Source organism: Mya arenaria, chromosome 1 (assembly GCF_026914265.1).
Source record: "Mya arenaria isolate MELC-2E11 chromosome 1, ASM2691426v1".
NCBI classification, from domain to species: Eukaryota; Metazoa; Mollusca; class Bivalvia; order Myida; family Myidae; genus Mya; species Mya arenaria.
In genome coordinates this window covers 8,577,829-8,605,732 of record NC_069122.1, presented here as the reverse complement: position 1 = coordinate 8,605,732, position 27,904 = coordinate 8,577,829, and the positions used below count along the sequence as shown (strand labels likewise).

The following is a 27,904-nucleotide window of genomic DNA, read 5'->3' as shown; positions in this document are numbered from 1 at the left end:
TTAAAAATTACAATCAACCAATCTAGTCATAAATTCGCTTCCACCTTATTTGTCAAATTATGCTGCCAAACGTTGAAATGTGAAGAGATGCAATTCAAAACATATTGTCATAGTTATGATTCTTACACTTGACAAACTTGTAAAAAGTGTACTACTACATTGTACCCTGTTGATGTTTTTTCTTCTACATGTATATCATATCCACAAAATATTGTTTTGCCTTGGTAAATTATAAAAATGTACGATAACAAAATGTAAATCTAAGTAGTTTATTTCAGTAATTCTTAACATTATAAATGAGAAAGAACAAATAAATTAAAACAAAACTGCATTAATAAATAGAAGCCTAGTTTGCTTCAAAAAATGTCAATAAGTTACTTGATGTCACACAAGGCTCCTACACCTCGAAGTGTCCAGTGATCAGGACTTTGTGTGGTTTTCAGAACAATGAACGATATATAGGTGAGATCGGTCCTTTGGGGCTTCTTGTAAATGGGGCACTGATAGAGCCTGGGGTCTTTGGGCGCTGTTGAGTTGATGGCATACATGTGAACCACAGGGAGCAGCGTGAACAACACCTTGGGGTGAGACTCTGCAAGGCGACAGTTACGCCTATCCCAGGAGGCTCCATCAAGGTACAGGCCGAAGATGTACACGCCCTCCGCTGGTGGACTTGTGATGTCCTCCTTGCTTGCTTTGAGAACATCATTGTGTAAGGTGACAGAGTCCAGCGCCCAGCCTTTATGAGCTCGAGTTACCTCCTGTCGCATAGCTGTTAGGAAACCTGAAAGTTTAAACCAGTATGTTGAAATAAAATTGTCATTCATTTATCAGCAACAACTCTTGATAGCAATGGCAATATCTGATATCTAATGGTCATATCATCTGGGAGTTAGATTCTAACTTTTGACCGCAGATATTATTCGTAAGTGTTTTTAATTTTCTTTTTTTCCAGAATTATTTTTTTTAGGTACAATTATTCTCTGTAAGTACCTAATTTACAAGACTAAATGTACATGTATGCAGTATACCAGTGATAGTTGAAACATCAAGGACTTATCATTAATCATCAAGATACACCAGAAAGTACTTCAACACACAAGGAAGAACATCAACATTTCAGAGTAAAAATCAAACATTACTAGTAGGCTGTGAAATATTAATGAAAACGATTTATACCTTGTGGGTTGAATAGCCCAGTCATCCAGAATACATCAGGCCTCCCCTGGAATATCCAGCGATTAAACTGTTCATTCCTCTCAAGCAGTTCAGTGTACCAGAATCCCAGAGTGGAAGACTGCCAGGAGATTTTACGCCACAGGTTTGGAACCTTGGCATCAAACATGTTGTCCAGGGCATCACGCAGGTTCTGAAAGATACCAGAATCATACAGTCATGTACACTACAAGTTTAAAAGTCTCAGGTTCAATAGCTCAAGAAAAAGAAATAAAATCACTGCATTTTATATGAAAAAGTATTTGAAATGATTTAGACTTTTGGAAGCCCAAAACTTGGCTTTAGAAAAAGTAATAAGTAACTAATGAACATTAGGCACCAGATCAAACACCTAGCTTACTGACAAAAAACTTTGATAACAAATCTTTAACAAACAAGAGCACCACCGATATATTCATAATTTTTTTCCAGTCCAAGAAAGGGCAGAACTCAATAATTAATAAAACAGTAAATATATACTTTATTTAAATATTTTTAACATTTCTGTGTCATGGCCAAGGTTAAAGTTAATGCACGCACAGCCAATGCTGCAGACAACACCAAGGCTACCACAATAATTGCACTTTTTTCTTTGAATAAAAGAGAACTTAATATAATGCTTTAAAGTGTGTTCATTTTCACAATATCTCAGGTAAACATATATATCAAGTACGAGTCTAATAATTAATTGGATTATATTCATTTACAAAGAAGCATACAATACCTCTGACATGATGATGGTTCCCTCTATGGCCAGTTTAAGATCACTGAGGGTTATGCGGACAATATTGATCACTCTCTGCATACGATCAATCTCCTGCTTCAGGAAGATGTTAACGGGATGAAGATGGCCCATCTTCCTTAACCTGTCCTTTACCTGTTAAATGAATATAACAATAGTGAGCTATCCTTGATTTCAATACTTGGTACTGCAGTTCCCTTGGACTAAACTAGTATTTATTAGATGTGGTTTTTTGAACATTTTATAACACAGACAATTTTTGTATCAAAAGGCTTTTCCTTGGCTTGATTACATACTTTGTAATAGTAATATTACACATCAGAAAATGTTCATTATTGAGCAACTGCAAAACAGATGTGTTATGTTTTTGGCAGAACTGCATGTAAATCCAAGAATAAAATTTAAGTATATTGCGAGTGGCAATTGTGCTAACTTAGAAAATTACAAAAAACACACTGTCTAGCACTCCCTTCCAATCAAACCCAAAATATTTCTTTTGTCCAATATCCCAGTTTTCCTGTCCTTCTCTTCATTTAATGTGATGAAATTCCACTTGTGTGTTTTGCTTGGACAAAAGTAAGTCAACATTATTCAAATTTCATCCTCGTTTTGCCATTATTTTAAGACCAGAAAATGGCCTGAAATCACCAGCAAGCACCCTGAACAAACCTCATGAGGAATGTAATCTGCCGGAAGTTTATCGAGCATGTCCTCAGCCATACGGAACACAACCGTTTCCCTGCTCTCACCAGCTCCAGCTCCTCCTTCTTTGGGTTGGATACTCATAGTGGTGTCCAAAATGTTGGCTGCCATGTTGGTCTGGTACCTGATGGTGGATATGGCACTTCATTATCAAACTACCAATAGTTTTCGTTTCCAAATCCTAATGTAAAAATCTTAAATATATCATGACCCATTTTGTGTAATAACATGCATCTGTATTGTGCTGATGTGTTTTTAAGCTCCAAAGTTGATATAAAACATGGCACCTGATAAGCCTATTGAAATCATAAATTTATATACTTATATTGTACAAACCCACAGAACTGCAACCTTACGGGAATTACCTCAGAAGTTTTATGTTAAAAATCTTAAAAGGGAATTTGCAAGTCATGACAGAAAAACACACCGGCAGAAAATTGGCCAATAAAACTTGTAGGTTTTGGGCAAGCAACTGAAGACTTACGTGATGTCAGCATTTGGGTGGAGTCCAAAAGCCTCCGGTGAGTCGACCAGTGGTAGAAGCTCTATGTGCTGCATAAACATGTCATACGTCTTAACCTTGGGGATCTTGTAGCCAGTGTAGAACTGAAAGCTGTCTGCAAACATGAAGTCTCCAAACCACACCTGTGACAAATATATCAGTTAATAACAAAGAAATGTCAGTTTTACTACCATTCTCAAAATTACCATGTGAAACATGCCTATGAAAAATTAGTTAAACCAATGCATGATTTTGCAACAATAAAGAAGTCATGTTACAGACTACTGCATGTTTATTGTGCATTTGCTTTACAGTCATTTCTGGTGCTCAGTTCGACATGCACAAAACACACACACAAACAATGTCAGGCTTCAATTGCTTTGCACTTGAGTAACAATGTGGATTGGATCCATCAGCTAACACTGTCACTTTTTTTTGATTCGAAACTTTAATAAAAACAGTTGTCAATCTTTTTTTGTTTAATATACAATTGTACTAGCATTCCATGGTAGTACTTATATAATGTAAATTTTAATGAAATATATGTAAAAAAAATGCCCTCCAAACATGTATCAAGACTGGTACCAGGTGACAGACACTCAAAATGAAGCATAATCTTTCTAAGTTACCCTGGCAAATGTGTTGAGAAGCCTCTTGTCATAGTCATCAGTGACTCTGCCTCCATACTGTACCTCTCCAAGCATATAGCGAACTGTCACCCAGGACACTCCCTGAAAATACAAACACATGTATCACAGACATCTCTGTCTTCTTACACATTCTTCTTGAAACTCTTGCCACCCATTATATATTTTAATTTCTGGATTTTAAATTTGATTTCCTACACTTAAGTGTCTGTTTTGCTTTGTGCATTTGTTTTGTTCAACACTCATGACACATTGGTCTGTTTTGAGAGAAAACCATTTTAAGCCCATTTTGCTGGACATAACACGACAGCTAAAACTGCAGCAAGATCTTTTTTATATTTCATTATTGTATTAATACATTCATGAAATTAATGTATCCTCAAAGGCAAAATGACCAAACAAATCATCCCATTATGTGGCTAACAAATTTACAACTTTGTGACTGGTTTTCACCAAACCTTTTTCATGTCCATATCATCAAGATGGTTTTGGCAAAACTGCACGCTAGCCTGCCAATCGGACGAATTGAATTCATAGGGAATGTTCCAACCAAGGGGTCCAAACTTTCTTCTTTCCTGTAATTGATACCATTAATGTGAAGAAGATTTATGAACAAACATTTACATTCTTGTTTTACAGTGAACATTTTAAATGAGAGAAACAGTGAAATTGTATAAAATATAACTGACTGTTTCAAACCCAAAACTGATCATGATATAATACACCATTGTTATAAAATATAACACTGGAGAGCATGAAATAATATCGTCTAACCACTTTAAATTTTAGCTTATATCATACAGCTTGTGTTGTAAGCACACACAAGCTTGGTCAAAAGCCACACGCTCAAATGTTGCAAACACGTCTTGAAAATCTGCAAAATTGAAGATTTTTCAAAATATGTTTTTCTAATACACTATAACAATACCACTAATGTACATGATGGCTAGGCCCAACCAAAACTTATGAAATATTTGATTTCACCTGTACAACAGTATGTAGGAAGGAGACTCCGAAGAGTATAGGTTTCCACTGTGGCATGGAGCAGACATCCAGATAGTCCTGACTGATTCCAGCATATGTTCTCTTCAAGCCAGCCTTGATTCCCTGGGGTGGCTCATTGGTAAACTTGATGGAGGCCTACAATGTGACATAAAGAAAATAAACGAACCTAGTCAGTCTGTGAAATAACCCATGTGCCCGATGCTCGGGGCAAGTAAAAATCCCGCCGGGCAAGTAAAAAATCGTATTTGCTTGCCCGATCGGGCAAGTGAAAAAAGAGAACGAAATCGTTTATCCGAAAATCAACAAACAAAGTAAATACGCTAAATTTGATGACGTATTACTCGACTTTGTAAAAGTCGCTAAATTTGATGACGTTTTACGCGGTCTGTATCGACTGGTACACTTACTCCGCAGTCCGAATCAACAGACGCTTATAACTATGCACTGCCACCTACATCAGTCAAAAACGAAACAACATTCAGCCAAATGAAACTGCTTAAAACAAAGAGAAGGGGTCATTTAAAGGCTGACAGGCTAAATGACTTGCTCACTATTAAGCTTGAGAGTGAAGATATTGAAAAATTTGACCCTGAACCAGCCATTCTTGATTGGATGGTAAGACCTCCTTTCTTTAATTACTGTAGTATATATAGCTATGTGAACTATGTTAAGTCAGCTGAAATAATATATAATATAATAAACTGATTCTACTCTAGAACTTAAACCATTACAATCCCTAATGCCCAGTCCCTCGTTAAATGTTTTGCTGCAATCCTGTTACTGCATATCATGCAAGGTTAGGTATGAACTATTCAGTGCTGCAATTTATTGGCCTTTATTTTTTATTCTGATAGACTAGTACAGCATCTGGTCAGGGTAGGCGACTGAATGCCACAAAGAGGATCAATCGACAACTTCCAAGACAGTTGTCATTTCTGATACAGATGAGGAGCCGGAGGACCTAGTAGGGATAGATGATGATGATGATATTGCACAGCAGGTACTTAAATATCTAAAACTTGTGTTGTTGCTGAGAGGTAATTGCATGAAATTTCATTTCAGAAAATTATTATACCGTTACATGAGTAAATATGTGCCTTGTAATTTTTCAGGAAACGAGTGTCATGAAAGACTTCTTTGGTGAAAAAGACGACGATGATGATGATGATGATGATGTCGAGATGACAGAAGATACTGTTTTCTCTCTTCTTTTGTCATTTAGAGAATAATAAAACAACTCTGATGTGATCTTTGCTTTATATTTTATTTGAAATTTATTCGGGCAAGTGAAAATTGGTCCGGGCAAGTTAAAATTGCCAGGGAGATGCCCGAAAGGGCAAGTTCATCTGAAAAGTTATTTCGCAGACTGCCTAGTTGGATATGTGTAGCCATCCTTTATTTATTGAGGTTGCTTATTGGTTAACTTGATGGAGGTCTACACTATGATGAAAAGTGGTAAAAAATATATTCAAATTAGTGAAAGTATTTAGCCAGCCTTGATTCCCCGGGATGGATCATTGGTAAACTTGATGGAGGCCTACATTGTGATGTAAAGAGGTTAACATACATTGTTACAAGAGTTTAGCCTGCCTTGATTCCCCGGGATAGATAATTGGTTAACTCGATGGAGGCCTACACTGTGATGTGATGAGACAATTAAGCTTTTAAATTAACTTGTAAAGTTCTCATGTTTGAACAACAGGGGGTAACCTGATCAAGAGAAGTTTCTTGAATGAGTCGAGTGCAGCATTGTATCCATCAGGCATAATCTCCTCCTCAGGTGCATCAGTATCGAACCACGCCTTCCAGCCTTGGTTATTGCGGGTCACCTGGTTGAGAATCTCAGAGAACTGGCCCAGGCCACTCAGCTGGACTAGATTTAGCCAGGTTATGTCTGAGATCCATCTGAATGGCTTTGGGGTCACGGCATTTAAGTCAAGGGCCGCTCCACCTTTGAATGATTTGTAGGGTATAAAATGATTACCAGAATAACTAAAAAATGCACTCCAAGCAGATATGTTTTTTCTTGGTTTTGAAACACTCAAATTCAAATAGTATGATTTGCAACACATACACACATTGTCATCATTGCTAACACTTGTACAATGTTACATGTGAATATTTTCAATGGCTAACACTAGGTTTTTGCTTGACATCTATGGCAGCGGAAAATAAGCAAATGATGAAATCAAGGCTATACCTTAACCATTTCTAAAAAAAACATGAACACACTTCATTTGTTAATTTCACCTCATCCTAGTCCATAGTAAATTTGACCAATAATAAAAGAAGTTGTCAAGTAGTCACATCTATCATTTTTGTAAGAACACATTACGATCTGAATTCCTTTGTAAAATAAAAAAATGAACATCAAGGAAGGTAATTGATTACATGTGGGCGAGTGTCAGACTTTAGATTATAGCACCATGCACTGCACACAATTAAAAATTACAATCAACCAATCTAGTCATAAATTCGCTTCCACCTTATTTGTCAAATTATGCTGCCAAACGTTGAAATGTGAAGAGATGCAATTCAAAACATATTGTCATAGTTATGATTCTTACACTTGACAAACTTGTAAAAAGTGTACTACTACATTGTACCCTGTTGATGTTTTTTCTTCTACATGTATATCATATCCACAAAATATTGTTTTGCCTTGGTAAATTATAAAAATGTACGATAACAAAATGTAAATCTAAGTAGTTTATTTCAGTAATTCTTAACATTATAAATGAGAAAGAACAAATAAATTAAAACAAAACTGCATTAATAAATAGAAGCCTAGTTTGCTTCAAAAAATGTCAATAAGTTACTTGATGTCACACAAGGCTCCTACACCTCGAAGTGTCCAGTGATCAGGACTTTGTGTGGTTTTCAGAACAATGAACGATATATAGGTGAGATCGGTCCTTTGGGGCTTCTTGTAAATGGGGCACTGATAGAGCCTGGGGTCTTTGGGCGCTGTTGAGTTGATGGCATACATGTGAACCACAGGGAGCAGCGTGAACAACACCTTGGGGTGAGACTCTGCAAGGCGACAGTTACGCCTATCCCAGGAGGCTCCATCAAGGTACAGGCCGAAGATGTACACGCCCTCCGCTGGTGGACTTGTGATGTCCTCCTTGCTTGCTTTGAGAACATCATTGTGTAAGGTGACAGAGTCCAGCGCCCAGCCTTTATGAGCTCGAGTTACCTCCTGTCGCATAGCTGTTAGGAAACCTGAAAGTTTAAACCAGTATGTTGAAATAAAATTGTCATTCATTTATCAGCAACAACTCTTGATAGCAATGGCAATATCTGATATCTAATGGTCATATCATCTGGGAGTTAGATTCTAACTTTTGACCGCAGATATTATTCGTAAGTGTTTTTAATTTTCTTTTTTTCCAGAATTATTTTTTTTAGGTACAATTATTCTCTGTAAGTACCTAATTTACAAGACTAAATGTACATGTATGCAGTATACCAGTGATAGTTGAAACATCAAGGACTTATCATTAATCATCAAGATACACCAGAAAGTACTTCAACACACAAGGAAGAACATCAACATTTCAGAGTAAAAATCAAACATTACTAGTAGGCTGTGAAATATTAATGAAAACGATTTATACCTTGTGGGTTGAATAGCCCAGTCATCCAGAATACATCAGGCCTCCCCTGGAATATCCAGCGATTAAACTGTTCATTCCTCTCAAGCAGTTCAGTGTACCAGAATCCCAGAGTGGAAGACTGCCAGGAGATTTTACGCCACAGGTTTGGAACCTTGGCATCAAACATGTTGTCCAGGGCATCACGCAGGTTCTGAAAGATACCAGAATCATACAGTCATGTACACTACAAGTTTAAAAGTCTCAGGTTCAATAGCTCAAGAAAAAGAAATAAAATCACTGCATTTTATATGAAAAAGTATTTGAAATGATTTAGACTTTTGGAAGCCCAAAACTTGGCTTTAGAAAAAGTAATAAGTAACTAATGAACATTAGGCACCAGATCAAACACCTAGCTTACTGACAAAAAACTTTGATAACAAATCTTTAACAAACAAGAGCACCACCGATATATTCATAATTTTTTTCCAGTCCAAGAAAGGGCAGAACTCAATAATTAATAAAACAGTAAATATATACTTTATTTAAATATTTTTAACATTTCTGTGTCATGGCCAAGGTTAAAGTTAATGCACGCACAGCCAATGCTGCAGACAACACCAAGGCTACCACAATAATTGCACTTTTTTCTTTGAATAAAAGAGAACTTAATATAATGCTTTAAAGTGTGTTCATTTTCACAATATCTCAGGTAAACATATATATCAAGTACGAGTCTAATAATTAATTGGATTATATTCATTTACAAAGAAGCATACAATACCTCTGACATGATGATGGTTCCCTCTATGGCCAGTTTAAGATCACTGAGGGTTATGCGGACAATATTGATCACTCTCTGCATACGATCAATCTCCTGCTTCAGGAAGATGTTAACGGGATGAAGATGGCCCATCTTCCTTAACCTGTCCTTTACCTGTTAAATGAATATAACAATAGTGAGCTATCCTTGATTTCAATACTTGGTACTGCAGTTCCCTTGGACTAAACTAGTATTTATTAGATGTGGTTTTTTGAACATTTTATAACACAGACAATTTTTGTATCAAAAGGCTTTTCCTTGGCTTGATTACATACTTTGTAATAGTAATATTACACATCAGAAAATGTTCATTATTGAGCAACTGCAAAACAGATGTGTTATGTTTTTGGCAGAACTGCATGTAAATCCAAGAATAAAATTTAAGTATATTGCGAGTGGCAATTGTGCTAACTTAGAAAATTACAAAAAACACACTGTCTAGCACTCCCTTCCAATCAAACCCAAAATATTTCTTTTGTCCAATATCCCAGTTTTCCTGTCCTTCTCTTCATTTAATGTGATGAAATTCCACTTGTGTGTTTTGCTTGGACAAAAGTAAGTCAACATTATTCAAATTTCATCCTCGTTTTGCCATTATTTTAAGACCAGAAAATGGCCTGAAATCACCAGCAAGCACCCTGAACAAACCTCATGAGGAATGTAATCTGCCGGAAGTTTATCGAGCATGTCCTCAGCCATACGGAACACAACCGTTTCCCTGCTCTCACCAGCTCCAGCTCCTCCTTCTTTGGGTTGGATACTCATAGTGGTGTCCAAAATGTTGGCTGCCATGTTGGTCTGGTACCTGATGGTGGATATGGCACTTCATTATCAAACTACCAATAGTTTTCGTTTCCAAATCCTAATGTAAAAATCTTAAATATATCATGACCCATTTTGTGTAATAACATGCATCTGTATTGTGCTGATGTGTTTTTAAGCTCCAAAGTTGATATAAAACATGGCACCTGATAAGCCTATTGAAATCATAAATTTATATACTTATATTGTACAAACCCACAGAACTGCAACCTTACGGGAATTACCTCAGAAGTTTTATGTTAAAAATCTTAAAAGGGAATTTGCAAGTCATGACAGAAAAACACACCGGCAGAAAATTGGCCAATAAAACTTGTAGGTTTTGGGCAAGCAACTGAAGACTTACGTGATGTCAGCATTTGGGTGGAGTCCAAAAGCCTCCGGTGAGTCGACCAGTGGTAGAAGCTCTATGTGCTGCATAAACATGTCATACGTCTTAACCTTGGGGATCTTGTAGCCAGTGTAGAACTGAAAGCTGTCTGCAAACATGAAGTCTCCAAACCACACCTGTGACAAATATATCAGTTAATAACAAAGAAATGTCAGTTTTACTACCATTCTCAAAATTACCATGTGAAACATGCCTATGAAAAATTAGTTAAACCAATGCATGATTTTGCAACAATAAAGAAGTCATGTTACAGACTACTGCATGTTTATTGTGCATTTGCTTTACAGTCATTTCTGGTGCTCAGTTCGACATGCACAAAACACACACACAAACAATGTCAGGCTTCAATTGCTTTGCACTTGAGTAACAATGTGGATTGGATCCATCAGCTAACACTGTCACTTTTTTTTGATTCGAAACTTTAATAAAAACAGTTGTCAATCTTTTTTTGTTTAATATACAATTGTACTAGCATTCCATGGTAGTACTTATATAATGTAAATTTTAATGAAATATATGTAAAAAAAATGCCCTCCAAACATGTATCAAGACTGGTACCAGGTGACAGACACTCAAAATGAAGCATAATCTTTCTAAGTTACCCTGGCAAATGTGTTGAGAAGCCTCTTGTCATAGTCATCAGTGACTCTGCCTCCATACTGTACCTCTCCAAGCATATAGCGAACTGTCACCCAGGACACTCCCTGAAAATACAAACACATGTATCACAGACATCTCTGTCTTCTTACACATTCTTCTTGAAACTCTTGCCACCCATTATATATTTTAATTTCTGGATTTTAAATTTGATTTCCTACACTTAAGTGTCTGTTTTGCTTTGTGCATTTGTTTTGTTCAACACTCATGACACATTGGTCTGTTTTGAGAGAAAACCATTTTAAGCCCATTTTGCTGGACATAACACGACAGCTAAAACTGCAGCAAGATCTTTTTTATATTTCATTATTGTATTAATACATTCATGAAATTAATGTATCCTCAAAGGCAAAATGACCAAACAAATCATCCCATTATGTGGCTAACAAATTTACAACTTTGTGACTGGTTTTCACCAAACCTTTTTCATGTCCATATCATCAAGATGGTTTTGGCAAAACTGCACGCTAGCCTGCCAATCGGACGAATTGAATTCATAGGGAATGTTCCAACCAAGGGGTCCAAACTTTCTTCTTTCCTGTAATTGATACCATTAATGTGAAGAAGATTTATGAACAAACATTTACATTCTTGTTTTACAGTGAACATTTTAAATGAGAGAAACAGTGAAATTGTATAAAATATAACTGACTGTTTCAAACCCAAAACTGATCATGATATAATACACCATTGTTATAAAATATAACACTGGAGAGCATGAAATAATATCGTCTAACCACTTTAAATTTTAGCTTATATCATACAGCTTGTGTTGTAAGCACACACAAGCTTGGTCAAAAGCCACACGCTCAAATGTTGCAAACACGTCTTGAAAATCTGCAAAATTGAAGATTTTTCAAAATATGTTTTTCTAATACACTATAACAATACCACTAATGTACATGATGGCTAGGCCCAACCAAAACTTATGAAATATTTGATTTCACCTGTACAACAGTATGTAGGAAGGAGACTCCGAAGAGTATAGGTTTCCACTGTGGCATGGAGCAGACATCCAGATAGTCCTGACTGATTCCAGCATATGTTCTCTTCAAGCCAGCCTTGATTCCCTGGGGTGGCTCATTGGTAAACTTGATGGAGGCCTACAATGTGACATAAAGAAAATAAACGAACCTAGTCAGTCTGTGAAATAACCCATGTGCCCGATGCTCGGGGCAAGTAAAATCCCGCCGGGCAAGTAAAAAATCGTATTTGCTTGCCCGATCGGGCAAGTGAAAAAAGAGAACGAAATCGTTTATCCGAAAATCAACAAACAAAGTAAATACGCTAAATTTGATGACGTATTACTCGACTTTGTAAAAGTCGCTAAATTTGATGACGTTTTACGCGGTCTGTATCGACTGGTACACTTACTCCGCAGTCCGAATCAACAGACGCTTATAACTATGCACTGCCACCTACATCAGTCAAAAACGAAACAACATTCAGCCAAATGAAACTGCTTAAAACAAAGAGAAGGGGTCATTTAAAGGCTGACAGGCTAAATGACTTGCTCACTATTAAGCTTGAGAGTGAAGATATTGAAAAATTTGACCCTGAACCAGCCATTCTTGATTGGATGGTAAGACCTCCTTTCTTTAATTACTGTAGTATATATAGCTATGTGAACTATGTTAAGTCAGCTGAAATAATATATAATATAATAAACTGATTCTACTCTAGAACTTAAACCATTACAATCCCTAATGCCCAGTCCCTCGTTAAATGTTTTGCTGCAATCCTGTTACTGCATATCATGCAAGGTTAGGTATGAACTATTCAGTGCTGCAATTTATTGGCCTTTATTTTTTATTCTGATAGACTAGTACAGCATCTGGTCAGGGTAGGCGACTGAATGCCACAAAGAGGATCAATCGACAACTTCCAAGACAGTTGTCATTTCTGATACAGATGAGGAGCCGGAGGACCTAGTAGGGATAGATGATGATGATGATATTGCACAGCAGGTACTTAAATATCTAAAACTTGTGTTGTTGCTGAGAGGTAATTGCATGAAATTTCATTTCAGAAAATTATTATACCGTTACATGAGTAAATATGTGCCTTGTAATTTTTCAGGAAACGAGTGTCATGAAAGACTTCTTTGGTGAAAAAGACGACGATGATGATGATGATGATGATGTCGAGATGACAGAAGATACTGTTTTCTCTCTTCTTTTGTCATTTAGAGAATAATAAAACAACTCTGATGTGATCTTTGCTTTATATTTTATTTGAAATTTATTCGGGCAAGTGAAAATTGGTCCGGGCAAGTTAAAATTGCCAGGGAGATGCCCGAAAGGGCAAGTTCATCTGAAAAGTTATTTCGCAGACTGCCTAGTTGGATATGTGTAGCCATCCTTTATTTATTGAGGTTGCTTATTGGTTAACTTGATGGAGGTCTACACTATGATGAAAAGTGGTAAAAAATATATTCAAATTAGTGAAAGTATTTAGCCAGCCTTGATTCCCCGGGATGGATCATTGGTAAACTTGATGGAGGCCTACATTGTGATGTAAAGAGGTTAACATACATTGTTACAAGAGTTTAGCCTGCCTTGATTCCCCGGGATAGATAATTGGTTAACTCGATGGAGGCCTACACTGTGATGTGATGAGACAATTAAGCTTTTAAATTAACTTGTAAAGTTCTCATGTTTGAACAACAGGGGGTAACCTGATCAAGAGAAGTTTCTTGAATGAGTCGAGTGCAGCATTGTATCCATCAGGCATAATCTCCTCCTCAGGTGCATCAGTATCGAACCACGCCTTCCAGCCTTGGTTATTGCGGGTCACCTGGTTGAGAATCTCAGAGAACTGGCCCAGGCCACTCAGCTGGACTAGATTTAGCCAGGTTATGTCTGAGATCCATCTGAATGGCTTTGGGGTCACGGCATTTAAGTCAAGGGCCGCTCCACCTTTGAATGATTTGTAGGGTATAAAATGATTACCAGAATAACTAAAAAATGCACTCCAAGCAGATATGTTTTTTCTTGGTTTTGAAACACTCAAATTCAAATAGTATGATTTGCAACACATACACACATTGTCATCATTGCTAACACTTGTACAATGTTACATGTGAATATTTTCAATGGCTAACACTAGGTTTTTGCTTGACATCTATGGCAGCGGAAAATAAGCAAATGATGAAATCAAGGCTATACCTTAACCATTTCTAAAAAAAACATGAACACACTTCATTTGTTAATTTCACCTCATCCTAGTCCATAGTAAATTTGACCAATAATAAAAGAAGTTGTCAAGTAGTCACATCTATCATTTTGTAAGAACACATTACGATCTGAATTCCTTTGTAAAATAAAAAAATGAACATCAAGGAAGGTAATTGATTACATGTGGGCGAGTGTCAGACTTTAGATTATAGCACCATGCACTGCACACAATTAAAAATTACAATCAACCAATCTAGTCATAAATTCGCTTCCACCTTATTTGTCAAATTATGCTGCCAAACGTTGAAATGTGAAGAGATGCAATTCAAAACATATTGTCATAGTTATGATTCTTACACTTGACAAACTTGTAAAAAGTGTACTACTACATTGTACCCTGTTGATGTTTTTTCTTCTACATGTATATCATATCCACAAAATATTGTTTTGCCTTGGTAAATTATAAAAATGTACGATAACAAAATGTAAATCTAAGTAGTTTATTTCAGTAATTCTTAACATTATAAATGAGAAAGAACAAATAAATTAAAACAAAACTGCATTAATAAATAGAAGCCTAGTTTGCTTCAAAAAATGTCAATAAGTTACTTGATGTCACACAAGGCTCCTACACCTCGAAGTGTCCAGTGATCAGGACTTTGTGTGGTTTTCAGAACAATGAACGATATATAGGTGAGATCGGTCCTTTGGGGCTTCTTGTAAATGGGGCACTGATAGAGCCTGGGGTCTTTGGGCGCTGTTGAGTTGATGGCATACATGTGAACCACAGGGAGCAGCGTGAACAACACCTTGGGGTGAGACTCTGCAAGGCGACAGTTACGCCTATCCCAGGAGGCTCCATCAAGGTACAGGCCGAAGATGTACACGCCCTCCGCTGGTGGACTTGTGATGTCCTCCTTGCTTGCTTTGAGAACATCATTGTGTAAGGTGACAGAGTCCAGCGCCCAGCCTTTATGAGCTCGAGTTACCTCCTGTCGCATAGCTGTTAGGAAACCTGAAAGTTTAAACCAGTATGTTGAAATAAAATTGTCATTCATTTATCAGCAACAACTCTTGATAGCAATGGCAATATCTGATATCTAATGGTCATATCATCTGGGAGTTAGATTCTAACTTTTGACCGCAGATATTATTCGTAAGTGTTTTTAATTTTCTTTTTTTTCCAGAATTATTTTTTTTAGGTACAATTATTCTCTGTAAGTACCTAATTTACAAGACTAAATGTACATGTATGCAGTATACCAGTGATAGTTGAAACATCAAGGACTTATCATTAATCATCAAGATACACCAGAAAGTACTTCAACACACAAGGAAGAACATCAACATTTCAGAGTAAAAATCAAACATTACTAGTAGGCTGTGAAATATTAATGAAAACGATTTATACCTTGTGGGTTGAATAGCCCAGTCATCCAGAATACATCAGGCCTCCCCTGGAATATCCAGCGATTAAACTGTTCATTCCTCTCAAGCAGTTCAGTGTACCAGAATCCCAGAGTGGAAGACTGCCAGGAGATTTTACGCCACAGGTTTGGAACCTTGGCATCAAACATGTTGTCCAGGGCATCACGCAGGTTCTGAAAGATACCAGAATCATACAGTCATGTACACTACAAGTTTAAAAGTCTCAGGTTCAATAGCTCAAGAAAAAGAAATAAAATCACTGCATTTTATATGAAAAAGTATTTGAAATGATTTAGACTTTTGGAAGCCCAAAACTTGGCTTTAGAAAAAGTAATAAGTAACTAATGAACATTAGGCACCAGATCAAACACCTAGCTTACTGACAAAAAACTTTGATAACAAATCTTTAACAAACAAGAGCACCACCGATATATTCATAATTTTTTTCCAGTCCAAGAAAGGGCAGAACTCAATAATTAATAAAACAGTAAATATATACTTTATTTAAATATTTTTAACATTTCTGTGTCATGGCCAAGGTTAAAGTTAATGCACGCACAGCCAATGCTGCAGACAACACCAAGGCTACCACAATAATTGCACTTTTTTCTTTGAATAAAAGAGAACTTAATATAATGCTTTAAAGTGTGTTCATTTTCACAATATCTCAGGTAAACATATATATCAAGTACGAGTCTAATAATTAATTGGATTATATTCATTTACAAAGAAGCATACAATACCTCTGACATGATGATGGTTCCCTCTATGGCCAGTTTAAGATCACTGAGGGTTATGCGGACAATATTGATCACTCTCTGCATACGATCAATCTCCTGCTTCAGGAAGATGTTAACGGGATGAAGATGGCCCATCTTCCTTAACCTGTCCTTTACCTGTTAAATGAATATAACAATAGTGAGCTATCCTTGATTTCAATACTTGGTACTGCAGTTCCCTTGGACTAAACTAGTATTTATTAGATGTGGTTTTTTGAACATTTTATAACACAGACAATTTTTGTATCAAAAGGCTTTTCCTTGGCTTGATTACATACTTTGTAATAGTAATATTACACATCAGAAAATGTTCATTATTGAGCAACTGCAAAACAGATGTGTTATGTTTTTGGCAGAACTGCATGTAAATCCAAGAATAAAATTTAAGTATATTGCGAGTGGCAATTGTGCTAACTTAGAAAATTACAAAAAACACACTGTCTAGCACTCCCTTCCAATCAAACCCAAAATATTTCTTTTGTCCAATATCCCAGTTTTCCTGTCCTTCTCTTCATTTAATGTGATGAAATTCCACTTGTGTGTTTTGCTTGGACAAAAGTAAGTCAACATTATTCAAATTTCATCCTCGTTTTGCCATTATTTTAAGACCAGAAAATGGCCTGAAATCACCAGCAAGCACCCTGAACAAACCTCATGAGGAATGTAATCTGCCGGAAGTTTATCGAGCATGTCCTCAGCCATACGGAACACAACCGTTTCCCTGCTCTCACCAGCTCCAGCTCCTCCTTCTTTGGGTTGGATACTCATAGTGGTGTCCAAAATGTTGGCTGCCATGTTGGTCTGGTACCTGATGGTGGATATGGCACTTCATTATCAAACTACCAATAGTTTTCGTTTCCAAATCCTAATGTAAAAATCTTAAATATATCATGACCCATTTTGTGTAATAACATGCATCTGTATTGTGCTGATGTGTTTTTAAGCTCCAAAGTTGATATAAAACATGGCACCTGATAAGCCTATTGAAATCATAAATTTATATACTTATATTGTACAAACCCACAGAACTGCAACCTTACGGGAATTACCTCAGAAGTTTTATGTTAAAAATCTTAAAAGGGAATTTGCAAGTCATGACAGAAAAACACACCGGCAGAAAATTGGCCAATAAAACTTGTAGGTTTTGGGCAAGCAACTGAAGACTTACGTGATGTCAGCATTTGGGTGGAGTCCAAAAGCCTCCGGTGAGTCGACCAGTGGTAGAAGCTCTATGTGCTGCATAAACATGTCATACGTCTTAACCTTGGGGATCTTGTAGCCAGTGTAGAACTGAAAGCTGTCTGCAAACATGAAGTCTCCAAACCACACCTGTGACAAATATATCAGTTAATAACAAAGAAATGTCAGTTTTACTACCATTCTCAAAATTACCATGTGAAACATGCCTATGAAAAATTAGTTAAACCAATGCATGATTTTGCAACAATAAAGAAGTCATGTTACAGACTACTGCATGTTTATTGTGCATTTGCTTTACAGTCATTTCTGGTGCTCAGTTCGACATGCACAAAACACACACACAAACAATGTCAGGCTTCAATTGCTTTGCACTTGAGTAACAATGTGGATTGGATCCATCAGCTAACACTGTCACTTTTTTTTGATTCGAAACTTTAATAAAAACAGTTGTCAATCTTTTTTTGTTTAATATACAATTGTACTAGCATTCCATGGTAGTACTTATATAATGTAAATTTTAATGAAATATATGTAAAAAAAATGCCCTCCAAACATGTATCAAGACTGGTACCAGGTGACAGACACTCAAAATGAAGCATAATCTTTCTAAGTTACCCTGGCAAATGTGTTGAGAAGCCTCTTGTCATAGTCATCAGTGACTCTGCCTCCATACTGTACCTCTCCAAGCATATAGCGAACTGTCACCCAGGACACTCCCTGAAAATACAAACACATGTATCACAGACATCTCTGTCTTCTTACACATTCTTCTTGAAACTCTTGCCACCCATTATATATTTTAATTTCTGGATTTTAAATTTGATTTCCTACACTTAAGTGTCTGTTTTGCTTTGTGCATTTGTTTTGTTCAACACTCATGACACATTGGTCTGTTTTGAGAGAAAACCATTTTAAGCCCATTTTGCTGGACATAACACGACAGCTAAAACTGCAGCAAGATCTTTTTTATATTTCATTATTGTATTAATACATTCATGAAATTAATGTATCCTCAAAGGCAAAATGACCAAACAAATCATCCCATTATGTGGCTAACAAATTTACAACTTTGTGACTGGTTTTCACCAAACCTTTTTCATGTCCATATCATCAAGATGGTTTTGGCAAAACTGCACGCTAGCCTGCCAATCGGACGAATTGAATTCATAGGGAATGTTCCAACCAAGGGGTCCAAACTTTCTTCTTTCCTGTAATTGATACCATTAATGTGAAGAAGATTTATGAACAAACATTTACATTCTTGTTTTACAGTGAACATTTTAAATGAGAGAAACAGTGAAATTGTATAAAATATAACTGACTGTTTCAAACCCAAAACTGATCATGATATAATACACCATTGTTATAAAATATAACACTGGAGAGCATGAAATAATATCGTCTAACCACTTTAAATTTTAGCTTATATCATACAGCTTGTGTTGTAAGCACACACAAGCTTGGTCAAAAGCCACACGCTCAAATGTTGCAAACACGTCTTGAAAATCTGCAAAATTGAAGATTTTTCAAAATATGTTTTTCTAATACACTATAACAATACCACTAATGTACATGATGGCTAGGCCCAACCAAAACTTATGAAATATTTGATTTCACCTGTACAACAGTATGTAGGAAGGAGACTCCGAAGAGTATAGGTTTCCACTGTGGCATGGAGCAGACATCCAGATAGTCCTGACTGATTCCAGCATATGTTCTCTTCAAGCCAGCCTTGATTCCCTGGGGTGGCTCATTGGTAAACTTGATGGAGGCCTACAATGTGACATAAAGAAAATAAACGAACCTAGTCAGTCTGTGAAATAACCCATGTGCCCGATGCTCGGGGCAAGTAAAAATCCCGCCGGGCAAGTAAAAAATCGTATTTGCTTGCCCGATCGGGCAAGTGAAAAAAGAGAACGAAATCGTTTATCCGAAAATCAACAAACAAAGTAAATACGCTAAATTTGATGACGTATTACTCGACTTTGTAAAAGTCGCTAAATTTGATGACGTTTTACGCGGTCTGTATCGACTGGTACACTTACTCCGCAGTCCGAATCAACAGACGCTTATAACTATGCACTGCCACCTACATCAGTCAAAAACGAAACAACATTCAGCCAAATGAAACTGCTTAAAACAAAGAGAAGGGGTCATTTAAAGGCTGACAGGCTAAATGACTTGCTCACTATTAAGCTTGAGAGTGAAGATATTGAAAAATTTGACCCTGAACCAGCCATTCTTGATTGGATGGTAAGACCTCCTTTCTTTAATTACTGTAGTATATATAGCTATGTGAACTATGTTAAGTCAGCTGAAATAATATATAATATAATAAACTGATTCTACTCTAGAACTTAAACCATTACAATCCCTAATGCCCAGTCCCTCGTTAAATGTTTTGCTGCAATCCTGTTACTGCATATCATGCAAGGTTAGGTATGAACTATTCAGTGCTGCAATTTATTGGCCTTTATTTTTTATTCTGATAGACTAGTACAGCATCTGGTCAGGGTAGGCGACTGAATGCCACAAAGAGGATCAATCGACAACTTCCAAGACAGTTGTCATTTCTGATACAGATGAGGAGCCGGAGGACCTAGTAGGGATAGATGATGATGATGATATTGCACAGCAGGTACTTAAATATCTAAAACTTGTGTTGTTGCTGAGAGGTAATTGCATGAAATTTCATTTCAGAAAATTATTATACCGTTACATGAGTAAATATGTGCCTTGTAATTTTTCAGGAAACGAGTGTCATGAAAGACTTCTTTGGTGAAAAAGACGACGATGATGATGATGATGATGATGTCGAGATGACAGAAGATACTGTTTTCTCTCTTCTTTTGTCATTTAGAGAATAATAAAACAACTCTGATGTGATCTTTGCTTTATATTTTATTTGAAATTTATTCGGGCAAGTGAAAATTGGTCCGGGCAAGTTAAAATTGCCAGGGAGATGCCCGAAAGGGCAAGTTCATCTGAAAAGTTATTTCGCAGACTGCCTAGTTGGATATGTGTAGCCATCCTTTATTTATTGAGGTTGCTTATTGGTTAACTTGATGGAGGTCTACACTATGATGAAAAGTGGTAAAAAATATATTCAAATTAGTGAAAGTATTTAGCCAGCCTTGATTCCCCGGGATGGATCATTGGTAAACTTGATGGAGGCCTACATTGTGATGTAAAGAGGTTAACATACATTGTTACAAGAGTTTAGCCTGCCTTGATTCCCCGGGATAGATAATTGGTTAACTCGATGGAGGCCTACACTGTGATGTGATGAGACAATTAAGCTTTTAAATTAACTTGTAAAGTTCTCATGTTTGAACAACAGGGGGTAACCTGATCAAGAGAAGTTTCTTGAATGAGTCGAGTGCAGCATTGTATCCATCAGGCATAATCTCCTCCTCAGGTGCATCAGTATCGAACCACGCCTTCCAGCCTTGGTTATTGCGGGTCACCTGGTTGAGAATCTCAGAGAACTGGCCCAGGCCACTCAGCTGGACTAGATTTAGCCAGGTTATGTCTGAGATCCATCTGAATGGCTTTGGGGTCACGGCATTTAAGTCAAGGGCCGCTCCACCTTTGAATGATTTGTAGGGTATAAAATGATTACCAGAATAACTAAAAAATGCACTCCAAGCAGATATGTTTTTTCTTGGTTTTGAAACACTCAAATTCAAATAGTATGATTTGCAACACATACACACATTGTCATCATTGCTAACACTTGTACAATGTTACATGTGAATATTTTCAATGGCTAACACTAGGTTTTTGCTTGACATCTATGGCAGCGGAAAATAAGCAAATGATGAAATCAAGGCTATACCTTAACCATTTCTAAAAAAAACATGAACACACTTCATTTGTTAATTTCACCTCATCCTAGTCCATAGTAAATTTGACCAATAATAAAAGAAGTTGTCAAGTAGTCACATCTATCATTTTTGTAAGAACACATTACGATCTGAATTCCTTTGTAAAATAAAAAAATGAACATCAAGGAAGGTAATTGATTACATGTGGGCGAGTGTCAGACTTTAGATTATAGCACCATGCACTGCACACAATTAAAAATTACAATCAACCAATCTAGTCATAAATTCGCTTCCACCTTATTTGTCAAATTATGCTGCCAAACGTTGAAATGTGAAGAGATGCAATTCAAAACATATTGTCATAGTTATGATTCTTACACTTGACAAACTTGTAAAAAGTGTACTACTACATTGTACCCTGTTGATGTTTTTTCTTCTACATGTATATCATATCCACAAAATATTGTTTTGCCTTGGTAAATTATAAAAATGTACGATAACAAAATGTAAATCTAAGTAGTTTATTTCAGTAATTCTTAACATTATAAATGAGAAAGAACAAATAAATTAAAACAAAACTGCATTAATAAATAGAAGCCTAGTTTGCTTCAAAAAATGTCAATAAGTTACTTGATGTCACACAAGGCTCCTACACCTCGAAGTGTCCAGTGATCAGGACTTTGTGTGGTTTTCAGAACAATGAACGATATATAGGTGAGATCGGTCCTTTGGGGCTTCTTGTAAATGGGGCACTGATAGAGCCTGGGGTCTTTGGGCGCTGTTGAGTTGATGGCATACATGTGAACCACAGGGAGCAGCGTGAACAACACCTTGGGGTGAGACTCTGCAAGGCGACAGTTACGCCTATCCCAGGAGGCTCCATCAAGGTACAGGCCGAAGATGTACACGCCCTCCGCTGGTGGACTTGTGATGTCCTCCTTGCTTGCTTTGAGAACATCATTGTGTAAGGTGACAGAGTCCAGCGCCCAGCCTTTATGAGCTCGAGTTACCTCCTGTCGCATAGCTGTTAGGAAACCTGAAAGTTTAAACCAGTATGTTGAAATAAAATTGTCATTCATTTATCAGCAACAACTCTTGATAGCAATGGCAATATCTGATATCTAATGGTCATATCATCTGGGAGTTAGATTCTAACTTTTGACCGCAGATATTATTCGTAAGTGTTTTTAATTTTCTTTTTTTCCAGAATTATTTTTTTTAGGTACAATTATTCTCTGTAAGTACCTAATTTACAAGACTAAATGTACATGTATGCAGTATACCAGTGATAGTTGAAACATCAAGGACTTATCATTAATCATCAAGATACACCAGAAAGTACTTCAACACACAAGGAAGAACATCAACATTTCAGAGTAAAAATCAAACATTACTAGTAGGCTGTGAAATATTAATGAAAACGATTTATACCTTGTGGGTTGAATAGCCCAGTCATCCAGAATACATCAGGCCTCCCCTGGAATATCCAGCGATTAAACTGTTCATTCCTCTCAAGCAGTTCAGTGTACCAGAATCCCAGAGTGGAAGACTGCCAGGAGATTTTACGCCACAGGTTTGGAACCTTGGCATCAAACATGTTGTCCAGGGCATCACGCAGGTTCTGAAAGATACCAGAATCATACAGTCATGTACACTACAAGTTTAAAAGTCTCAGGTTCAATAGCTCAAGAAAAAGAAATAAAATCACTGCATTTTATATGAAAAAGTATTTGAAATGATTTAGACTTTTGGAAGCCCAAAACTTGGCTTTAGAAAAAGTAATAAGTAACTAATGAACATTAGGCACCAGATCAAACACCTAGCTTACTGACAAAAAACTTTGATAACAAATCTTTAACAAACAAGAGCACCACCGATATATTCATAATTTTTTTCCAGTCCAAGAAAGGGCAGAACTCAATAATTAATAAAACAGTAAATATATACTTTATTTAAATATTTTTAACATTTCTGTGTCATGGCCAAGGTTAAAGTTAATGCACGCACAGCCAATGCTGCAGACAACACCAAGGCTACCACAATAATTGCACTTTTTTCTTTGAATAAAAGAGAACTTAATATAATGCTTTAAAGTGTGTTCATTTTCACAATATCTCAGGTAAACATATATATCAAGTACGAGTCTAATAATTAATTGGATTATATTCATTTACAAAGAAGCATACAATACCTCTGACATGATGATGGTTCCCTCTATGGCCAGTTTAAGATCACTGAGGGTTATGCGGACAATATTGATCACTCTCTGCATACGATCAATCTCCTGCTTCAGGAAGATGTTAACGGGATGAAGATGGCCCATCTTCCTTAACCTGTCCTTTACCTGTTAAATGAATATAACAATAGTGAGCTATCCTTGATTTCAATACTTGGTACTGCAGTTCCCTTGGACTAAACTAGTATTTATTAGATGTGGTTTTTTGAACATTTTATAACACAGACAATTTTTGTATCAAAAGGCTTTTCCTTGGCTTGATTACATACTTTGTAATAGTAATATTACACATCAGAAAATGTTCATTATTGAGCAACTGCAAAACAGATGTGTTATGTTTTTGGCAGAACTGCATGTAAATCCAAGAATAAAATTTAAGTATATTGCGAGTGGCAATTGTGCTAACTTAGAAAATTACAAAAAACACACTGTCTAGCACTCCCTTCCAATCAAACCCAAAATATTTCTTTTGTCCAATATCCCAGTTTTCCTGTCCTTCTCTTCATTTAATGTGATGAAATTCCACTTGTGTGTTTTGCTTGGACAAAAGTAAGTCAACATTATTCAAATTTCATCCTCGTTTTGCCATTATTTTAAGACCAGAAAATGGCCTGAAATCACCAGCAAGCACCCTGAACAAACCTCATGAGGAATGTAATCTGCCGGAAGTTTATCGAGCATGTCCTCAGCCATACGGAACACAACCGTTTCCCTGCTCTCACCAGCTCCAGCTCCTCCTTCTTTGGGTTGGATACTCATAGTGGTGTCCAAAATGTTGGCTGCCATGTTGGTCTGGTACCTGATGGTGGATATGGCACTTCATTATCAAACTACCAATAGTTTTCGTTTCCAAATCCTAATGTAAAAATCTTAAATATATCATGACCCATTTTGTGTAATAACATGCATCTGTATTGTGCTGATGTGTTTTTAAGCTCCAAAGTTGATATAAAACATGGCACCTGATAAGCCTATTGAAATCATAAATTTATATACTTATATTGTACAAACCCACAGAACTGCAACCTTACGGGAATTACCTCAGAAGTTTTATGTTAAAAATCTTAAAAGGGAATTTGCAAGTCATGACAGAAAAACACACCGGCAGAAAATTGGCCAATAAAACTTGTAGGTTTTGGGCAAGCAACTGAAGACTTACGTGATGTCAGCATTTGGGTGGAGTCCAAAAGCCTCCGGTGAGTCGACCAGTGGTAGAAGCTCTATGTGCTGCATAAACATGTCATACGTCTTAACCTTGGGGATCTTGTAGCCAGTGTAGAACTGAAAGCTGTCTGCAAACATGAAGTCTCCAAACCACACCTGTGACAAATATATCAGTTAATAACAAAGAAATGTCAGTTTTACTACCATTCTCAAAATTACCATGTGAAACATGCCTATGAAAAATTAGTTAAACCAATGCATGATTTTGCAACAATAAAGAAGTCATGTTACAGACTACTGCATGTTTATTGTGCATTTGCTTTACAGTCATTTCTGGTGCTCAGTTCGACATGCACAAAACACACACACAAACAATGTCAGGCTTCAATTGCTTTGCACTTGAGTAACAATGTGGATTGGATCCATCAGCTAACACTGTCACTTTTTTTTGATTCGAAACTTTAATAAAAACAGTTGTCAATCTTTTTTTGTTTAATATACAATTGTACTAGCATTCCATGGTAGTACTTATATAATGTAAATTTTAATGAAATATATGTAAAAAAAATGCCCTCCAAACATGTATCAAGACTGGTACCAGGTGACAGACACTCAAAATGAAGCATAATCTTTCTAAGTTACCCTGGCAAATGTGTTGAGAAGCCTCTTGTCATAGTCATCAGTGACTCTGCCTCCATACTGTACCTCTCCAAGCATATAGCGAACTGTCACCCAGGACACTCCCTGAAAATACAAACACATGTATCACAGACATCTCTGTCTTCTTACACATTCTTCTTGAAACTCTTGCCACCCATTATATATTTTAATTTCTGGATTTTAAATTTGATTTCCTACACTTAAGTGTCTGTTTTGCTTTGTGCATTTGTTTTGTTCAACACTCATGACACATTGGTCTGTTTTGAGAGAAAACCATTTTAAGCCCATTTTGCTGGACATAACACGACAGCTAAAACTGCAGCAAGATCTTTTTTATATTTCATTATTGTATTAATACATTCATGAAATTAATGTATCCTCAAAGGCAAAATGACCAAACAAATCATCCCATTATGTGGCTAACAAATTTACAACTTTGTGACTGGTTTTCACCAAACCTTTTTCATGTCCATATCATCAAGATGGTTTTGGCAAAACTGCACGCTAGCCTGCCAATCGGACGAATTGAATTCATAGGGAATGTTCCAACCAAGGGGTCCAAACTTTCTTCTTTCCTGTAATTGATACCATTAATGTGAAGAAGATTTATGAACAAACATTTACATTCTTGTTTTACAGTGAACATTTTAAATGAGAGAAACAGTGAAATTGTATAAAATATAACTGACTGTTTCAAACCCAAAACTGATCATGATATAATACACCATTGTTATAAAATATAACACTGGAGAGCATGAAATAATATCGTCTAACCACTTTAAATTTTAGCTTATATCATACAGCTTGTGTTGTAAGCACACACAAGCTTGGTCAAAAGCCACACGCTCAAATGTTGCAAACACGTCTTGAAAATCTGCAAAATTGAAGATTTTTCAAAATATGTTTTTCTAATACACTATAACAATACCACTAATGTACATGATGGCTAGGCCCAACCAAAACTTATGAAATATTTGATTTCACCTGTACAACAGTATGTAGGAAGGAGACTCCGAAGAGTATAGGTTTCCACTGTGGCATGGAGCAGACATCCAGATAGTCCTGACTGATTCCAGCATATGTTCTCTTCAAGCCAGCCTTGATTCCCTGGGGTGGCTCATTGGTAAACTTGATGGAGGCCTACAATGTGACATAAAGAAAATAAACGAACCTAGTCAGTCTGTGAAATAACCCATGTGCCCGATGCTCGGGGCAAGTAAAAATCCCGCCGGGCAAGTAAAAAATCGTATTTGCTTGCCCGATCGGGCAAGTGAAAAAAGAGAACGAAATCGTTTATCCGAAAATCAACAAACAAAGTAAATACGCTAAATTTGATGACGTATTACTCGACTTTGTAAAAGTCGCTAAATTTGATGACGTTTTACGCGGTCTGTATCGACTGGTACACTTACTCCGCAGTCCGAATCAACAGACGCTTATAACTATGCACTGCCACCTACATCAGTCAAAAACGAAACAACATTCAGCCAAATGAAACTGCTTAAAACAAAGAGAAGGGGTCATTTAAAGGCTGACAGGCTAAATGACTTGCTCACTATTAAGCTTGAGAGTGAAGATATTGAAAAATTTGACCCTGAACCAGCCATTCTTGATTGGATGGTAAGACCTCCTTTCTTTAATTACTGTAGTATATATAGCTATGTGAACTATGTTAAGTCAGCTGAAATAATATATAATATAATAAACTGATTCTACTCTAGAACTTAAACCATTACAATCCCTAATGCCCAGTCCCTCGTTAAATGTTTTGCTGCAATCCTGTTACTGCATATCATGCAAGGTTAGGTATGAACTATTCAGTGCTGCAATTTATTGGCCTTTATTTTTTATTCTGATAGACTAGTACAGCATCTGGTCAGGGTAGGCGACTGAATGCCACAAAGAGGATCAATCGACAACTTCCAAGACAGTTGTCATTTCTGATACAGATGAGGAGCCGGAGGACCTAGTAGGGATAGATGATGATGATGATATTGCACAGCAGGTACTTAAATATCTAAAACTTGTGTTGTTGCTGAGAGGTAATTGCATGAAATTTCATTTCAGAAAATTATTATACCGTTACATGAGTAAATATGTGCCTTGTAATTTTTCAGGAAACGAGTGTCATGAAAGACTTCTTTGGTGAAAAAGACGACGATGATGATGATGATGATGATGTCGAGATGACAGAAGATACTGTTTTCTCTCTTCTTTTGTCATTTAGAGAATAATAAAACAACTCTGATGTGATCTTTGCTTTATATTTTATTTGAAATTTATTCGGGCAAGTGAAAATTGGTCCGGGCAAGTTAAAATTGCCAGGGAGATGCCC

The 27,904-nt window shown here is 36.6% G+C and overlaps 4 protein-coding genes and 4 long non-coding RNA genes across 8 annotated transcripts; 4 read left to right on the top strand and 4 right to left on the bottom strand.

Annotated features, from left to right (window-relative positions):
- Window positions 1-255: 255 nt before the first annotated feature.
- Window positions 256-4,925, bottom strand: LOC128238447 (dynein axonemal heavy chain 8-like). Its single transcript, XM_052954378.1, has 8 exons — window positions 4,793-4,925; window positions 4,267-4,383; window positions 3,791-3,892; window positions 3,144-3,304; window positions 2,627-2,783; window positions 1,940-2,092; window positions 1,180-1,369; window positions 256-784 (listed from the first exon to the last, which is right to left on the bottom strand). Exons 1-8 carry the CDS (start codon window positions 4,847-4,849, stop codon window positions 375-377), a joined length of 1,347 nt encoding a protein of 448 aa, XP_052810338.1. The 5' UTR covers window positions 4,850-4,925; the 3' UTR covers window positions 256-374.
- Window positions 4,926-5,175: 250 nt separating this feature from the next.
- Window positions 5,176-6,055, top strand: LOC128238455 (uncharacterized). The gene is made up of 3 exons (XR_008261707.1): window positions 5,176-5,428; window positions 5,668-5,813; window positions 5,926-6,055. It is a non-coding gene; the product is annotated as an uncharacterized LOC128238455 (long non-coding RNA).
- Window positions 6,056-7,509: 1,454 nt separating this feature from the next.
- LOC128239260 (dynein axonemal heavy chain 8-like) lies at window positions 7,510-12,231 on the bottom strand. The gene is made up of 8 exons (XM_052955827.1): window positions 12,047-12,231; window positions 11,521-11,637; window positions 11,045-11,146; window positions 10,398-10,558; window positions 9,881-10,037; window positions 9,194-9,346; window positions 8,434-8,623; window positions 7,510-8,038 (listed from the first exon to the last, which is right to left on the bottom strand). Exons 1-8 carry the CDS (start codon window positions 12,101-12,103, stop codon window positions 7,629-7,631), a joined length of 1,347 nt encoding a protein of 448 aa, XP_052811787.1. The 5' UTR covers window positions 12,104-12,231; the 3' UTR covers window positions 7,510-7,628.
- Window positions 12,232-12,292: 61 nt separating this feature from the next.
- LOC128211879 (uncharacterized) lies at window positions 12,293-13,308 on the top strand. The gene is made up of 3 exons (XR_008257353.1): window positions 12,293-12,681; window positions 12,921-13,066; window positions 13,179-13,308. It is a non-coding gene; the product is annotated as an uncharacterized LOC128211879 (long non-coding RNA).
- A 1,453-nt stretch (window positions 13,309-14,761) lies between these two features.
- On the bottom strand, window positions 14,762-19,432 carry LOC128238426 (dynein axonemal heavy chain 8-like). Its single transcript, XM_052954345.1, has 8 exons — window positions 19,300-19,432; window positions 18,774-18,890; window positions 18,298-18,399; window positions 17,651-17,811; window positions 17,134-17,290; window positions 16,447-16,599; window positions 15,687-15,876; window positions 14,762-15,290 (listed from the first exon to the last, which is right to left on the bottom strand). The coding sequence occupies exons 1-8, from the start codon at window positions 19,354-19,356 to the stop codon at window positions 14,881-14,883; spliced, it is 1,347 nt and encodes a 448-aa protein (XP_052810305.1). The 5' UTR covers window positions 19,357-19,432; the 3' UTR covers window positions 14,762-14,880.
- Window positions 19,433-19,682: 250 nt separating this feature from the next.
- On the top strand, window positions 19,683-20,562 carry LOC128238433 (uncharacterized). Its single transcript, XR_008261702.1, has 3 exons — window positions 19,683-19,935; window positions 20,175-20,320; window positions 20,433-20,562. It is a non-coding gene; the product is annotated as an uncharacterized LOC128238433 (long non-coding RNA).
- Window positions 20,563-22,016: 1,454 nt separating this feature from the next.
- On the bottom strand, window positions 22,017-26,686 carry LOC128238395 (dynein axonemal heavy chain 8-like). The gene is made up of 8 exons (XM_052954289.1): window positions 26,554-26,686; window positions 26,028-26,144; window positions 25,552-25,653; window positions 24,905-25,065; window positions 24,388-24,544; window positions 23,701-23,853; window positions 22,941-23,130; window positions 22,017-22,545 (listed from the first exon to the last, which is right to left on the bottom strand). The coding sequence occupies exons 1-8, from the start codon at window positions 26,608-26,610 to the stop codon at window positions 22,136-22,138; spliced, it is 1,347 nt and encodes a 448-aa protein (XP_052810249.1). The 5' UTR covers window positions 26,611-26,686; the 3' UTR covers window positions 22,017-22,135.
- Window positions 26,687-26,936: 250 nt separating this feature from the next.
- Window positions 26,937-27,816, top strand: LOC128238400 (uncharacterized). Its single transcript, XR_008261695.1, has 3 exons — window positions 26,937-27,189; window positions 27,429-27,574; window positions 27,687-27,816. It is a non-coding gene; the product is annotated as an uncharacterized LOC128238400 (long non-coding RNA).
- Window positions 27,817-27,904: the final 88 nt, after the last annotated feature.

Coding starts and splice junctions, on each gene's coding strand:
- LOC128238447 (XM_052954378.1), bottom strand. CDS start 4,849: ATGCCACAGTGGAAACCTATACTCTTCGGAGTCTCCTTCCTACATACT. Junction 3,305..3,790: donor TTCTCAACACATTTGCCAGG/GTAACTTAGAAA, acceptor TATTTGTCACAG/GTGTGGTTTGGAGACTTCAT. Junction 1,370..1,939: donor GAACCATCATCATGTCAGAG/GTATTGTATGCT, acceptor GGTATCTTTCAG/AACCTGCGTGATGCCCTGGA.
- LOC128239260 (XM_052955827.1), bottom strand. CDS start 12,103: ATGCCACAGTGGAAACCTATACTCTTCGGAGTCTCCTTCCTACATACT. Junction 9,347..9,880: donor CAGATTACATTCCTCATGAG/GTTTGTTCAGGG, acceptor TTCATTTAACAG/GTAAAGGACAGGTTAAGGAA. Junction 8,624..9,193: donor GAACCATCATCATGTCAGAG/GTATTGTATGCT, acceptor GGTATCTTTCAG/AACCTGCGTGATGCCCTGGA.
- LOC128238426 (XM_052954345.1), bottom strand. CDS start 19,356: ATGCCACAGTGGAAACCTATACTCTTCGGAGTCTCCTTCCTACATACT. Junction 16,600..17,133: donor CAGATTACATTCCTCATGAG/GTTTGTTCAGGG, acceptor TTCATTTAACAG/GTAAAGGACAGGTTAAGGAA. Junction 15,877..16,446: donor GAACCATCATCATGTCAGAG/GTATTGTATGCT, acceptor GGTATCTTTCAG/AACCTGCGTGATGCCCTGGA.
- LOC128238395 (XM_052954289.1), bottom strand. CDS start 26,610: ATGCCACAGTGGAAACCTATACTCTTCGGAGTCTCCTTCCTACATACT. Junction 24,545..24,904: donor CACCCAAATGCTGACATCAC/GTAAGTCTTCAG, acceptor ATCCACCATCAG/GTACCAGACCAACATGGCAG. Junction 23,854..24,387: donor CAGATTACATTCCTCATGAG/GTTTGTTCAGGG, acceptor TTCATTTAACAG/GTAAAGGACAGGTTAAGGAA.